General features: G+C 40.8%; 1 protein-coding gene across 1 annotated transcript in view; it reads left to right on the plus strand.

The window, feature by feature from the left end:
- The first annotated feature begins 4,649 nt into the window (after positions 1-4,649).
- tsc22d3 (TSC22 domain family, member 3) overlaps positions 4,650-17,085 on the plus strand; it is a 34,778-nt gene continuing 22,342 nt past the window's right edge. Inside the window, exon 1 of the mRNA XM_040119522.1 lies at positions 4,650-5,474. Coding sequence (XP_039975456.1) covers positions 5,134-5,474 — 341 coding nt within the window. The 5' untranslated portion in view covers positions 4,650-5,133. The remainder of the gene's footprint in view (positions 5,475-17,085) is intronic.

Raw genomic sequence — 17,085 nt, forward strand, 5'->3', positions numbered from 1 at the left:
AATGTACCAGTAGTTGTGGTAATAAGCTGGTTCAGTCTGATCTTCATGTCATCTAAGGGATATACCTTTGCATCGCCTAAACTAGGACACAACCTGTGAGCTCTGTGGGAATGCTGTTGCAGTTCAGAACTTCATTTCCTCCTTCCTCCTTTCCTCCTAGATATCAAAATGTAATCTTTGTCTTCACATCTGAAAGACAAGTTCTAATGGTGGGAGAGTCTTGCATAAAACAGTGAAGACGAGTCTAATGTCCATATCACTATTGTATAATGTGTTCTTACAGCACATGTAGGGCCACAAGCAGAAAAAAATAGAGATTACAAAGGTACAGAGAAAGTTATAGGGATGGAAAAAAAATCTGATTCCACTTCTCAGAAGTGACTGGGCTTCGGGAAATGAACCAAATACAACTTTGTCCCGGTGCTGCAGACTGAAGGTGTGAGTTCACCTGTATTACTTTGGTGCAAATCCCTTCACACTCACTAACCACTTTAGCAAATATCTGTGGTATTCCTGTGACTTCTTTAAGCAGACGAAATGTCAGTGTAAAAGAACTTTAATATAACAAATACTCAGACTTTTTCAGTTTTCAGTGAATTCCAAAATGTTGTACATTTTGGTATACTATATTTATGTTTCATAAACCAGATAGCTGTTTGTACTGTATAAACAATGCTGTACAATATTGCTGTTTATTATAGCCTTGGGATTAAATTTCATTTTATCCTTTTTTCAATGTTTACATGCTTAAAGGAGACCACGATATTAATGCAAGAATAAAGAACATTTCCAGTACATACCGTATATAGGTAAAAAAAAATGACTGAAACAAAAGATCAAGCAAAGTAATTAAATTAAATGAAAATTAAATTAGATTTATCAGTTGATGGGATTAATTCCAGTGTTCATAAAAAGGCTCAAGCTGCCTGATAACAAACTCTCCCTAATACCATCTATATTCCCATGTTAGATTCTTTGTGCTTTGGTTAGGCTTCAGTAAGAATACATTAGACACTGCACATTTCACTGCTCATGCTATTGAAAAAAAAAAATTGCAATTATAGAAATAAGCAATTTGTATTACTCTGTGCTGCAGTCATTCATTATTATTAATTTTTTTTCCAGAATGATCACTCAGTTGTAAAAATAAATGAGTATTTTTCCAATATCAACAAGACACGCCCCTTATCACTTGCCTGCCTGCAAACTGCATACGAGAACAAAAGGTGGGCATGTTCCTCGCGCCTCGCTGATTTAACTTATCAGTGCTATTTGGACAGATATTAGGAATGTGCCACTGATAGCATTGAGCTTCCACTATCCTAGTTTCACTGACCTAGTTTAGACAGCTGTGGGATTCAGTCTTTAAAAAGCAATCCTCCTCAAATTAATAATTTATGTAGACTGTCCACATCATTTAGCTCAGTGCAGTCTATATTTCTGGAAACAACATTTTCACCCAGAACAAGCAACCGGAGAACCAAGACTAAAATCAATTACACATTTGCAGCCGCCATTAAGACTGAACATGAATATGTATACATGAAATCTGCCCAACTCGATTTTATAGCTTTTAGAAATACGATGAAAAATCCACACATAGTCAAACGTTGTTGAAATTACGCTGCTCCACAGATCTCTACAGCGTGAAACTTTCAAGCATTTTGCACCGCACGCTTGACCGCAACCCAGTCAGTGCTGTCAAAGCAGGTGTTTTCCGTCAGCGGTCAAAACACCTGCCGTGATGAAATGCAACAAACTTTCAGCTAACAGAGAGCAGTGCAAGTAGCAGAATTCTGCCCAGTTTACACTATTTCATTTTTTTTTTTCACAAATACGGAATAAATGGCTTAGTTTTGGCCGTCACTTGTATGTGTAATAATAATAACACTGTATCCACAGACGTAACTGCAAGAAATTGGAAAACAGCAATGCCACAGTGAAATCCAATGAGGCAAGCAGCAATGGTGGTCAGATGGATGGTAGGAAGACAAAATGAAGTTAAACAGTTAAATCATTTTCTGTTTCGTCTTCTGCAAACACCTATTCGTTTTTTGTTGTAAACCTTCACCTTTGAGGTATACCATAGTTTTGCATGCACAGCATTTCTATACAATGGATTATTGCAGATGACCTTTTGGGGGGCACGCCCCATTGATCTCGCTATCGCACACGTGGTGTAGATGTTAAATTCTCAATTTTGTTTACAGTTTGTGTGATTAGCTGACTCACTTGTGTTGCTCAGTCCACTGGACTCTCTCCTAGCAATATCGATGTTTCCTCACATCTCACCAATTGCTGTGACAATTCTGCCATCAGAAGTTGGTTCTTGTTGAGTGTTTTGTTGCTTGCAGTAATACCAGTACACTTCCATACACTAGAAGTTGCAGTTTACTGACATTTTTGCATCCAGGCTTTTGTGAAACATCTTTTACCTACAACCCAAATGCCGTTTGTTGGACCTTTATACTGTATGTATATGTTTTTTATAGCTATTTTATGACTACTGATTTGTGATTTAGTAGAATTTAGTTTTCATGCGCCCAGTTTACTGGTATGTTAACTGTTATACCAGCTGTCTGAGGCTAATGTCATGCTAATACAACATTCTGTGCTGTACTTCCTATGCGACCCCGTCTCCTGGAAATGATGTTATATACAGCTAATTTGCAGCAACAAATACATTTTGAAGGCAATGTCATTTTGACCAGATTACGTTTTTACTACTAATGTAATGAGCAAACCTTGTTAATTTATGTACTGTATGTTCACGGAAAACATTCTTTTAGGCCAAAATATCCAAACGTGCAGTACACTATCCACTTGTATGACCTGCAGCATTATTGAACTTTTTTATGGTTATGTTTTGACACTCGCAACACTTGATTAAGGTGCACTTTGTATGTCCCTCATCCATTCCGATCGCCTCCCAGCAACCTTGGTGCAGTACACAGATGTGCAGCTTCATTCACTCAAAAAACCTTGCCTCTGATGTTTATTTGTTTATTTATTTTCTAGTAGAAAACATCTGCCTTTTAATGCTCACAGAGCATGTGACTTAAAGCAGCTACATCGACGACTATACTAACAGTTGCCCACTAGAGGACAGCCTCTACCTGAATCAGTCCCCACTCCCATCCTTCCACCAACCAAAGTGTAGCAGCCCCCGCTGCCTGAGGACATCATTACACACTCAATAAAGCAATAGTCAGTCATTTTCTCTGCTTAATTGATCCCACTGCTACCCAACAATGCGTGGTGTGACATTTTTTACTGCAGCAGAAACAGCAGCATGCCTCCGAGTAAGACATGCTATTTGTAATTATCTTGTTGTTGTGCTCTTGCGTGACCGGCCATCTGCATACAGCGTGCAGTACACTTGTTGGTCAGGGGGTCAGCAGTGCATTCCTCCTGGAGCCGTGTGTGGGGCTGTAATGACATTGTTCTAGTATTTACCAGGGCTTGTGAAACACTTGTCTGGAGGACAAGAACACAGGACGCTCTTGCCCAATCCAAAACTGTTTGGGAACAGATATGGAAACAGACCAAATCGTAAACAAACACAAGGGAGGCCTGATAAGATAATGTTTATGTTTACTATGCAAGTCAACAGTACAGTCTCTCACTCACATATGCACATGCACAGTGACACAAATGACACCAATGTGCATTATGTATTACATGAAATTCATTAGAACTTTAACTTTACTTATTAAATAAAGACAATACTTTTACTTTTCCCTCGCTCACTATTCTCTCTCTTTTTTTTTTAATTCGCCTACTTCTCATTCACATACTTACATACGGCCATCTTAGAGTGTTTACTTCACCTAAACTGCATATGTTTGGACTATGGGAGGAAACAAGAGCACCCAGAAGAAACCCACGCAGACATAGAGAGACGATGCAAACAACAAACAGAAACGCCCCCGCCAACCAGTGAATTCACAACCATGACCTTCTTGCCGTAGGCAGGCAATGCCAACCGATGCACCAATAAAAACGGAGTTATTTAAAGGAAAATCTTTCAGTGACTCTTCAGACCTATTCACAATCCATTTCTAAGCAGAGAAATCTTGAACTACAAGCTACTACTGCAACCACACTACTACTGCTACTATATAAAAAGTCATTCAATATAGGCAGGCAAAATGGATAAAAGCACACAAGGTCAACAAAACAAACATTTCCTTTAATCTGAAAAGCACGAAAAATGCCATACTGGCCACTCTACATCTAGGTAACAGTTTTTGTTTTTTCTTCTTTTCACAAATTAGCAAGACAGACATGCTATCGTTGCTTTGTGTGTGTGTGTGTGTGTGTGTGTGTGTGTGTGTGTGTTCCTGCAGCCTCCCTCACTCAGCCACTCCTTGTGCTGTCAGCATGGCAGGGTGGAGCTGAGGGAACTGCACATGTTTCAAGCATGCTCTGATGCCTCACTCCTTCCCTTTCTATTTCGCTTCCCCTAAAGCATGCACGGCTAAGCTGAAAAAGAATAGAGGAGGGCCCAGTAAATGTAACCAGCTCTGCTTCTTACCAATCACATGGGTTTCCCCACCCTCTCTTACTCCCTCCCTCCCTGTTTTGCTCCCTCCCTCTGACTCTAGGCATGCCAACCAAAGGAGAAAAAAAGTGCAGGGAAAAAAGTGATAAGCAGCAAGCAGCTTCTGGGTTTTGCTTTCAAGCGCACTCCTGCTGAATCGGTGTGAGTGAGTGTGTATGTGTGTGTGTGTGTGTGTGTGTGTGGTGTGTGTCGGGCGTTCACTCTTTCTTCTGCTACAGTAGCAACACATTGCAGCAGCGTCGGCCCCGAACAAAAGGCTAAACGCAGCAGAGCCACAGGAGGGGAAACTCAGGGATAGAAGCAGGCAGAGTGGCCCAGCGTGACTGCACTTCTCAGGGAGGAACTCAACCTGCCATTTAGCCCTCCTGGCCCTGGAGTGGAGACAGGACGGTGCACTAGACCAGCCCAGGCTGCCCGTCTGTCTCTCTGCCACAGCTGAGGAACACACCCTGTTACTGACAGTTCTGTCTTTCATTCATACACCCCAGTCTCTGCCATCCTTTACTGAGATTCCTGCACCTGACCTTCTTCACCTGGGCATCTTCCTTCTCATCCACCTGTCCTCCGAGATGTCAGACGATGACTGCCGCTCGCCCATCGGCCTGGACTGTTGCAGTTGCTGCCTGGACTTGGCCAATGGCTGTGATGACTCCATGTCTGGCAGCCCGGCTAAGGGCCTTGGTACTACAGGGGGACTGCCAGGAAGCCCCACCAGCCCCAGTGTCAATCACTTCCGCCAGCTCCGCAACCAGCTGATGTACCAGAACCTGAACACGGACAAGCTGAATAACATCATGAGGCAGGATTCTCTGGAGTCAGTGGTGAGGGACCCCTGTTTCCTTCTCAATGAAGGAATTTGCAACAGCAACATTGACCAGACCATGCTGTCTATACTGCTCTTCTTTCACAGGTATGTCTGTTGTTTGCTTATGTGATAGATACATGCTTATCTGATATGGTAACAACTGAGTATAAAAGGTCCTTCATTAGTACATGACATTAACCTTTCAGCTGAATGTTAGTCTTTACTCCTGCTAGAGACATTTAGTACAAAGTCCACCTTTCAACTTTTCGAACTGCACATATCAAATCAGAGTAGTAGTGCTGCTTAGAAATCATAGTATACTTAGATGACCAGATGTTTTTGGAGACTAATCAGGTTTCTTGGATAGGCATGTCTTCTAAAAAAGCTGAGATAGATAGTTACTGTTATGGATTAAGTATAGGCTAGGAGGAGGGCACTCATTTTGATTATGTTACAGAGATGTGTTTCATATAAGACTGTGTGAAAGCACAGCATTACTAACATCACAAGAAAGTGTAGAGCAACACATTTTGATTTAAATGCAGATTGTCAGGTGTAGTTTGGTTAGTCTGTTTCTGTGACTGATAAATGAAGCACAGTAATAGGAATATGGATCCAAAACTTACAAGAATGCGCAAATATTTATGCTGCTCATTCTGTCTGTTTACATCTACACCTATGTCCTTTTATTCAGCATATTTGATACGTTACATAACATGACACTGACAATTATATGTGTATGTGCAGAACAGTATTTACATTATAATTAATGAGTCATCTTAAAAATTATTTCCTTGAGTGAGGCAATTCAGTAAAAGGACAACCATTAAAGGTGCTGTATGTAAGTTTTTGCTATCCCTATATAGCTGATGTTAGCATTAACAGCTGTTTACTTACAAAGAGCTACAGCCATCATTGCGTGTACAAGAGGTTAGAATACGCTGTGTGGGCAGCGCTACTTCTTCATCCTCTCATGTTGGACTGAGGGCAGGCTGGACGATACATTGACTGTATCATAAAGTGGTATTACGAGACGCATCGGGCGAACTGGTTAAGATGATAATTTCAGTAGAAGAAAAGAAGTGATAGAAATAGAAGCAAAAAAAGAGTTAACGTTGGCGTTGCTTTCCACCGCCGGAGACAGCTCTGGCTGAGTGAGGACCCTTAATGTTAGATCGTAAAAAACTGGGTCGTCGGTGACGGCCAGGATCAGTTTCTCCCTCGCCATTGTTGTTGTTGTTGATATCATAAGTGCTACCCCCTTCTTGATTTTGATTGGCCGTTGAGAGGGAAGTGACATCGATGAGCCTGGAAATGTTCCAAAAGTTTAACTATTTTCAACTTAGAGCGGCGTGAGTGGAGCTAGAGAAAAAAACTGTACGCGGAGGGTGTTTTTGCACTTAGGACGGTGAGTGCTGTCAATGCCGAACATCATAGGATTTGTTCAGAAAATAGTCACTGCCATCGCAAAAGCAGATGCGTATGGACACAGGTCCCAAAAGGAATAAGGTTGATGCTGAACTCGTGACATTTTTTCTAGACTGGTAAGTAAACAGCTGGTAATGCTAACATAGGCTATGTAGCGATAGCAAAAACTTACATGTAGCACCTTTAATATTTGTAAGACATATCTTCAACTCAGAGAAAGAAATCCTGTTCCCAGATTCAGTTTCAAAGTAGAACTAATGATTGTAATTGAGAGATTTTTACTTCAAAACAAAATAACACTACATGGAGAAAAAAACAGAAACCAGAGGTAAACAAAACCCAACCGAAAAGAATGTCTTACAAAAACATAAGGTTACTCGAAAACAACAGTTTCCTGTCATATTGATTCAATTAAAATGATCTATTATTGCTAGAGGTAAATTAAAACTGGTCTGACTCCCTCTCTGTCTCTACCAAATAGTCTTCATAAAACAGTGTTTGGCAGCTCACCTCGCAGTTGTGAGGAAGAGAATGCAACAAAGTTGTTGGCAGTTGGATACTTTGTTTGGCAGCTCCTGTCGAATGACTTCAGCCTCAGAGTAACGGTTACCATCTTTCCACTCAGCTACAGTTTTGACAGTCACTGAACTACAGAACCAGAGCCAGCAGTTACTGTACAGTGCCCACTTAGAGAAGCTGTCGTTACATATGGTCTGTGTGATCAGCAAAATGTGGAAATCTATGGCAAAATAGAAATAAGCGCTAAAAAAACCAAAAAAAAAACTGTCTGAGGTGTTTTTGCACTTAGGACGGTGAGTGCTGTCAATGCCGAACATCATAGGATTTGTTGAGAAAATAGTCACTGCCATCGCAAAAGCAGATGCGTATGGACACAGGTCCCAAAAGGAATAAGGTTGATGCTGAACTCGTGACATTTTTTCTAGACTGGTAAGTAAACAGCTGGTAATGCTAACATAGGCTATGTAGCGATAGCAAAAACTTACATGTAGCACCTTTAATATTTGTAAGACATATCTTCAACTCAGAGAAAGAAATCCTGTTCCCAGATTCAGTTTCAAAGTAGAACTAATGATTGTAATTGAGAGATTTTTACTTCAAAATAAAATAACACTACATGGAGAAAAAAACAGAAACCAGAGGTAAACAAAACCCAACCGAAAAAGAATGTCTTACAAAAACATAAGGTTACTCGAAAACAACAGTTTCCTGTCATATTGATTCAATTAAAATGATCTATTATGGCTAGAGGTAAATTAAAACTGGTCTGACTCCCTCTCTGTCTCTACCAAATAGTCTTCATAAAACAGTGTTTGGCAGCTCACCTCGCAGTTGTGAGGAAGAGAATGCAACAAAGTTGTTGGCAGTTGGATACTTTGTTTGGCAGCTCCTGTCGAATGACTTCAGCCTCAGAGTAACGGTTACCATCTTTCCACTCAGCTACAGTTTTGACAGTCACTGAACTACAGAACCAGAGCCAGCAGTTACTGTACAGTGCCCACTTAGAGAAGCTGTCGTTACATATGGTCTGTGTGATCAGCAAAATGTGGAAATCTATGGCAAAATAGAAATAAGCGCTAAAAAAACCAAAAAAAAAACTGTTATCATCGTAAGAGTCACCTTAGAAAGTCATGTAGTCTGAAGCTGTCGTCATTCTGTGTCTGTAAAACAGAGGTATATGTTACAGCGTCATGACATAGGTGTCAGACATATGATAACATTAATCTGATAACTTGGCAATAAAAGAGGTTTGTTCTTTTTTTTGTCTACGGTGGTGTTCAAAAGGAATCTTGAAATTGACCTTTGCCCCCAATCCTATACGTATATTCAAACCAAACAGACTGGCTTTTATACCATACTGACTCTTGATGAATCTCTACAAGTGAGTTTTTTTCCCATTACATTTCAAACTTGAGGAAAGGGACGATGAGCTCAGAAAACCCTGGTTTTCCACACAAATAACTATCTTTATTTAAAAAGCATATTAAAAATATGCGGTACATATACAACATTTCAACATAAGTTGCCCTCTGGTATGTGAATCCATAAAAATATTCCTTATTTTGAGTGACATTAATAAACACATCTAAGGTGAAACCAGTTTTTTCCCTCCTAGTTAGATAAAATATCTGTAATAATGTATATCCTGATAAAAAATTTCCCTGGAATTTACATGGTATGATATTTGTTATCAGTGATTCAGTTATCTGCAGACTATATCGATCAAGCAATCAAGCAATGTTCTCTGGAAGAATTATCAGAACTTTATCAAACTTCTCCAGAAGCCTGGCTGCCACAAGAATATCCAAATAAGTTAAATTTTAACCTGTATTTACTTTGTTATATGCTATTGCTGTTAAAGACTGTTCTTATCTCCAGTGGCACTGATAGATATCGCATGACTACAGATAGTACAGTAGAACTAAACCCATTTACTACACTGCAAGTGATGGGGCTTAAGTTGGCCACGATTAGACCTTAACTAGGTTTAACTGGATGTTGTTGCTTTTAGCTGCAAAAAATTATCGGTGCCAAACTCTCAGGCTGATGGGAAGGGTGACAAAGTAGTGCCTTTAAAACAAAACATTTTTATTTCAGGATAGCCCATTGAAATTGTTCTTAGACTTCTTGGATATGATCAGATGACTTATAATTCACCACATTCAATGTTTACAGTATCATACTTTGAATACTGCCTGCTGGCGGGGCTTTGTTTAAAGTGTTACACTGGATTTTTTGCATTTCTTCACTAACCAAGGGTTATACTTTCGTGGTCGTACAATTTGTTAGAAGATTCATATCATTCAGAATGCTATCATTATAGCATTATGCATGTAACATAAATCGGTATTGAAATCTTTACCTTCTTGTCTGTTTATGTGAAAAATATGTCTACAGTGTAGATGACTGAATTGCGAACAGAACGGGAATCTCCCAGGAGGTTAGAAAAATCAGGATGTATATGCCAATATTTTTGAAATTCCTGGCTCAGAGGCAACGTGTCCACCCATGCCAGTGGCCAGTGTGACCGTGCAGCTGTCTGTGCCAGCTCAACTGTTTGCCTGACAAACAGTCTTTAGCCAGAACACTTTGTTCCTGAACTTTCCCTTCTCAAGAGGGAATCATAGACACGGATCATGTGGCCTTCATAGACAGGCTTTCTCGCAGGATTAAAACTTTAATTTCAAATGTGCACCCTTACGGTTTTTCATGCAGAAACACAAACGCACTCATTCATTCACACATGTACCCACAGTCTAATCCTGTCAGTTGAAACAAGAAAGCAGCCTTGCTGAGCTGAGGTTTGCAGAAGTTCATGCATTTTTCAAGTGCTCGCTTCGGGAGGGCCCGGCTTCTGATGAAAGCCTGGCTGAAGTTTTTACTGTGACCTCACCCTGGGTGGTCAATCTGCTAAGCAGCCATCATTCTCATTTGCCACTTGTTAACAGAATGAAATGTTCAGCATTGCCCGGGGAAGCATGCCAGGATACTCTTTTGGACTTACTGAATATCAGTATGAGGCAGTGGCAGCGGCCAGCAAACGTGTTATGTAAATGATTCAGGGGTCACAGTGATGTGCTGAGAGGAGAATTTGAACTCATAAGTCATGTTTGGTGTTCGAGGCAGAGCCAAAAATCCCTGAGGGGGACAGGATCTGTGATTTCCACAAGATAAAACCAGAGGAAATGTGATGATTTCCTTTGAGGCTTAGAAGGCTACACTTGGCCGAAATGAAAGAGGTGCTTTTGCACACCTTCTCTCCAGGCAGTCAGTCAGTACTTAGCAGCCAATATACACCATCACATGCCAGGGTTAAGAGGGGTGAAGAGCCTACAGCGATGACAGAAACGTTTATCACAGGACTTCACATCTGTGACCAGTCAGTCAGTCAGTAAGCAGTCAAAACACAAAGTTAAAAGAACATCAAAACCAGCAGTGGCAGAAACGATATCACAAAGTGTCAAAAACCTCATGAAAGACGTTCTCTCTGCAGCAGTCATTAATGCAACCACGGGACAGCGCTGAATATGGGGTTTGCACCCTTCAGCCTGCAGAGCTTCATTCCATATTTATAGACATCGTCTATCCATTAAGTCTTTGAAGAGAGAAAATGTTCATTTAAGTGATTCAAAGGTATGCAGACTTTCATGTATCCCAAAACTGTGAAAAAGAAAAGGCTTCAAAACCAGTTGAGAAAGTTTGTAAAGTATTTAAAATGACAAGAAGCTGCTAGACCAGTGTAGGCAGGTCGCATGGCATGTTTAAGGACGGAATAACTTCCATCTCATGGTTCTGGTCTATTGACCAGAAAAGAGAAAGAATTCTCCAGCCTGGTCGGGGGAGACAGTGAGTGTTACATCTGAATACGATTGAATGCATCTGGCTGTCTGTAAGACAGGACTGGAGGTGAGTCTGTGCTTTGCATGAAAAACTGTACAAAAAATGGCAGTAAAAGGATTCCAACTGAGGAGTTACAACCTCTGACTAGGTTTAATTTTCTGCTCTGACATAACTATTTATCCCTCTGACACTTTGTTGCCCTGGCAACGTAGGCCACATTGCAGCGGTAAAAGGTCCTAGCTTTGGCCTGAGATGACCACTGGCCGTTGGCTTCGGTCCAGTTGATTACTGAACACGACCTAGCCCTCCCAAAATGGAGTCGAGACGGGATCCAGCTGTGTCAGAGACCCCGCTGGGTTTTAGAGCTCCATTCTGTGATCCAAATATAAACCACAAACCAGCTTTGCTACGAAACGCCAATGTTTTTGGAGTGGAGACCTATATTTAGTGATCCATTGGGGAGAGGTTATGGAAAGTGTCTTTGCCATGTGTAAGCCACCCAGAAATCCATACAAATGTATATTTAGCAATCCGTAACAGAATCCTTAATAGCTGTCCATGATAGAATAAGAAGTAAATACCTTTCTTATTGGATATGCCCGGATATTGACTCATTTAGTTAATTTACATGTAGGTCAAACCTGAAAAATGATCTGCCATCAGTCGAAGCAGAGCTGAACACAGGGCAGTTCTGCTTGCTCAGACTTTTAGGTCTAATGATTTGCATAGAAGACTCGCTACAGAGGCGATAAACACTTTTGGAAGAATCACACAGGGATCACGGTACACCCTGCCTCTGGATGCCTCTGGGTGTTTTTGTCGTGTATAAATGCTTTACAGGCTCTATACTTTACTGTTGAAAAACGGTTGAAAACAATATTTAGGAGGGAGAGAGGAGAAACAAAGATGCTGAATCACATCTGAACGAGTAACATCGTGAGTAAATGACATCTTGCCTGTTCCCCCCCAGTGTATTCAGGCTTGTGCTGCAGATAACATTGTGTCATTATAGAAGCGCACAAATCAGTCAGGACTGGAAAGATGTAGGATAAGGTAAACAAAACACTGTTTCCTCTGTATTCTCTACTGCTGTAAGATTTGTGCTATATAATGCTATATAATGAAAAGACATCTCCAGGGCATAGGGCACACTCAACACAAGCATACAGCATAATTACAGCCTGATTATCATATGTGAGCTGCTACAAGCTGTAATAGGGATCAGAGTGAACCTAACTGCTGCACAAGTGTTCGAAATCAAATGTCACATTCCTCTGACTGCTAGACAGAAATTCCTGGGAGAGAGCCGTGTAATCTGAAGTCCTACGTAGATACATACAACACAATACATTTTGACGGAGGAGAAATATGCTGAGTTTGAAACTATTCTTTTCATTCCTGTTGTTGTCTCTCCCATTTCCTCTCATTCTCATCACTCTTCCAGCTTTGCCCACATAAAAGGCTTATAAATGTCAGACACATCCTTGCTGACGACAGAACCTGTATCCTATTACCTTTTCTTTTTTTTTAGTCCAAGCTATTTTTTTTGCAACAAAACTAAACAGTGTAATTTAGTGTCTCCTGTAAAAAGAAAAAAAAACCGACGTGTCCTACAGAGGTATAAAGAGAGTTACATAACTTCATGGGTTGCAGGTGGAGGGGGGGGCGGATGTAAACAAAAACCAGGGATTAGGGAGGAGAAGGCAAAGCGAAGGATGTCAGGGTGGGAGAACAGATTCATGGCCAGGCAAGTCTTAGGAGCCATTCCGACCAAACAAAGGCCATAAAGGCGAGGTCTGAACAATGTTAGGGGAGAGAGAAGGAGAGCTTGCTGGAGAGATAGACAGAGTAAGAGTCAGAGGTAGACAAACTGCCAGACTGGAGGCCGGCGCAAAGACAAAACATAGACGGGACCTGCTAAAAATACTGTGCTGTTGACACTGCCAAACCCCTTCGATATAGGTGGACTGCAGACGTCTGTAGTAAAATTCACAACCGTTTTCTATGGCTAATGGAAGTCAGTAGTTGCGGGAGGAAGTAAAAAGCCATGAGAAGTGGGTTTTATGGCTGTTTTTCTGAGTTTACTCAATAACACACTTCTGTGTTGAAAGAGACATGAAGAGAGCAAGAGCTTGACAGTTATTAACTATGTTGGAGAACACTGGATTTTCTAAAACATGTCGGTATATATTTGGTGTGTTGTGCACCACAAATTAGCCCCGTGTCTGATTTTATCACTGCGGGACCAGTTTAAAGAGGGATGTACAATAATGGCTTTTTAATAGACCTGTTGAGTTACTGCCTCGTTGTGTTGTGACTGTGTGAATAGGCTGCCCTTGGTGCTGTGCCAGAAGATGCCTGGAACCAATGTTGAATGGTTTGTGTGCAAGCGTATGTGCAGTATATGTGTGTATGTATACGTGTGCTCTCCCATTGGAAAGACACTGATCACGTTGTTGGTGATCCTCATGGAGAGTGCACAGAGTTTATCAAGCACACATTTATCTCACAAGCACCCAGAGACACACAATGAATGTCATTATTACTTTCCTCTTCAGCGGATAGTGTGCGTGTGTGTGTGTCAACCCAGAAATCCACAGACACACCCTGTACCATAGGTTGATGCAACCTCCTGTGTACAGCCCTTTCTCTACCAACACTGCTGTGGTTCCATGTTCAGTTGCCCCTGACAACACGATAAACATAACATGCTGATCAGATTGCTGTTGCCGTACCTCTCCTTTCTGTGCACTTTGTTTCGATGACTGCAAAAGTTTATTTCCAGGTAAAGAACCTTCTATACAGTATATTGATTGTATGACTCAGAAAATCATTTTATATTAAACCGATAAGACTCAACAATAAGCCACACTGTTGCACGGGCTGACATCATGATGAACATGGGCACTGCTGTTTATTTTGAGATAATCAAATCCACCGTCCTAGTGCCTTGAATATTTAATAGCAGCTTACAGCTAAAAATAGTCACAAAAATACACTATTTATTCTTGTTTCAGAAACTTGGTTTCAGTTCCTATCTGTTAGAAAGAGTTATTTAGCCTTTCTTTGAACATAAAATTGTGTGTTCATGACCTGTTTTTATAGATTTATGTCTTCAGGAGCAACAAATGGACATGGGGCTGACAGCACAGACGGGTTGGGGAAGTCTGAGCATAAAAACGGATGGATTGTTGGTCTTGGTTTCTTTAGGGATTAGGTAGTAAAACTCCATGATGACCTTAATTGCTTTTTTTTTTTGGTTTTCATAAATAATTCTGGGAATCTTTTAATCAACAAATATTGTACTCTTCAATGACAACTGCAAGGGTCAGGAATTAGTAGTTAATCTGTCTGGCTGGAAGACGTAAGACACACTCCTTGGCAGCACACAAACACTCACATACAAATGTGAACACACCTACAGTACACACCACACAAAGGTGACCCAACGCATTATGTTGTTGTTGACACATCACCACAGCAGAATCCAGCTAAGCTCTTTCGTCCTGAGTGACAGAACGTGGAGATACAGTATGTACCAGAGGTGGATTAGACATCTCTGAGTAACACATCAAGTTTAAATACAGTAATGCTTAATAGACCTTGAAAATCTAATTTATTTTATTTGGGAGTAAAAAAAAAAACCAACTTGAAATAAACTAAGTAAATGAAAGTGAAAATAAAATTTGTGTTAAGTGAAACTTCAACAGGCCGTTTTCTCATTGCTTAATGCCTGTGTCATGACTATTAAAAAGTGTCAAGGAAATACCGGGTGTTTTGTGTTGTGATCATGGAGCAAAATGTGTAGAGAATAATGTTGTGGTTTCTTTGTACTGAAGCCCATGAGGCTCAGCTTTGCCACCTAAACATAACTTTAGAAAGAGGGTAAAGTATTCCTGAAAAGGGCCCATTAAAAATTAAATATGAAGTCAAAATAATTGCACATCTCCAAAGTGGGAAAAGAAAGAAGCATTCTTCCAAAAAAAATGACTCCACAAATACTTCAAAAGAGGGAAGTAGTACCACCCAGCCATTAAAATCCTTTCATTCTTCATTTTTTTGTCCTTCCTTCTTTCTGCCACATCTCTTCCCCCTCTCTCCGTCCTTGTTTTTTCCTTCCCCACTCTTTCTTCATTCTCTCTTTCTCCATCTATACATCTCAGATGTTCTAGTTGGCAGCCGTTGGACTTATGTAAGTCTGAAGGAGAGAAAGGGGGGTTGGAGAGGTTGGAGTGACCATGGCTTGTGCTCACTGCCTTATCTGTTTGGACCGTGGCTATGGCGCCTATTTAGATAATAAGGCCTGTCAACACATGGCAACCCCCCACATACACACACACACACACACACACACAGCCCTGTACTTGGCAGTGACTAATCATATCACAAACAGTCAATATATTATAATTACACTCTCGAAATAGGCATTAGACAGTAATTAGACAGTAATACAGCTTGCATAACTGGGGTTTGCTCTTTTTGTCAGACTGCAGCTCGTACACGACAACCTGCTGGACCATAGTATTAGTCAGGCGATGGAAAATATGTGGATTGTCTGGAGTTCATAGTGTAGATGGATGGAAACTGGAGTGATGGCGTTATTAGACTTGCCCCACCCAGGCTGGGTGGGATTCCCACTCTCTTTCTAACTCTGCATGAGAAGTGAGAATGTGAAAAACCCACCCTGCTGCTGAGGGGGCACACACACTCAAATACAGACACACATGGACCGGGAAGAGAAAAAGACTAATATGCAGGGAGATTAGGATGCACATCAGAACTTGCCTTGTCTCAGCAAGGCACACAAATGTGTACAGCCTTATCAAAAATCCATGAGTACACACACACACACACACACACACACACACACACACACACACACACACACACACACACACACACACACACACAGCCAAATACATGCTTACACAAACACCCTTAAGATGTCTTTTACCCTGCAGGGCATGGCGCTAGTATTAGACATACTTTAGCAACCGTGTTGCCACAGCCAGTTACTGGGAAGTGCTCCTAGAGTCTCTGGGAAAGAAAACAATTACTTCTCTGAACTTTTGTAGGTCATGAAATCATGCTTTCCAGAACACAGGAGAGGTAACAGCACCAGGACCAATCACATGTTCTGTTTTTGAAGTTACAGGACATCTGCAGATTGGCAACACATTGTGTTTTTCTTTTCTGACTGTACTCTTGTGTTCGCTAGTAAACAGGTTTGAACTCTTGGGGTGGATGTGTAATTTAATAGCCCATAGTTTCCAAAACATGATTTTCCTGCCATGCAATGGACAAATGGTAATGAATTTGTTATTAAGAAGCATGAAATAACACAATTTTGGTCAGAGAGCTTATGTCAGACTCAGTTAAGCACCATTGTGTTGTTTAGGCCAATTAAAAAATTATGTAATGTGGGTGTTTAACAGTAAATGTAAATGTATAAGTTGATTTATACTGAAGTGAGTGACATCTGCTTCCCATCACACAATTACATTCTTAATTTAATCAACAGTTTCTGAGTGGCGTTTTAACATTTATCTTTACCTCATTTTGAAAGATGTGTCAGCCCCAGTAACACCCTCCCCATGTCTGGGAACTCCTGTGTTGTGCTGCCATCTGTAATTGCATCATTAAATTTGCGCCTTTGCACAACATTGAGATGATAACAAAAAATAAACAAGTGGGAGTCTTCAGAGAGCTGTCAAGCTGGGAAACTTAGTTGGAAACATGTTAGGCAACTTGCTCATGCTTTGGTGCAATGCATTTGTTTCACCAGATGAATCGGGGTATGCAGTAAACATCATTACTAAATCAAGAAAACTTTTTTTTCCCCTGTGAGGGCAAAAGCAGAGCTTGGTGGAAACTGCATGTAATATAACTGCCACTGTGAATAACGGTTTACAGTATACAAGCTCTAAAA

Source organism: Xiphias gladius, chromosome 23 (assembly GCF_016859285.1).
Source record: "Xiphias gladius isolate SHS-SW01 ecotype Sanya breed wild chromosome 23, ASM1685928v1, whole genome shotgun sequence".
NCBI lineage: Eukaryota > Metazoa > Chordata > Actinopteri > Istiophoriformes > Xiphiidae > Xiphias > Xiphias gladius.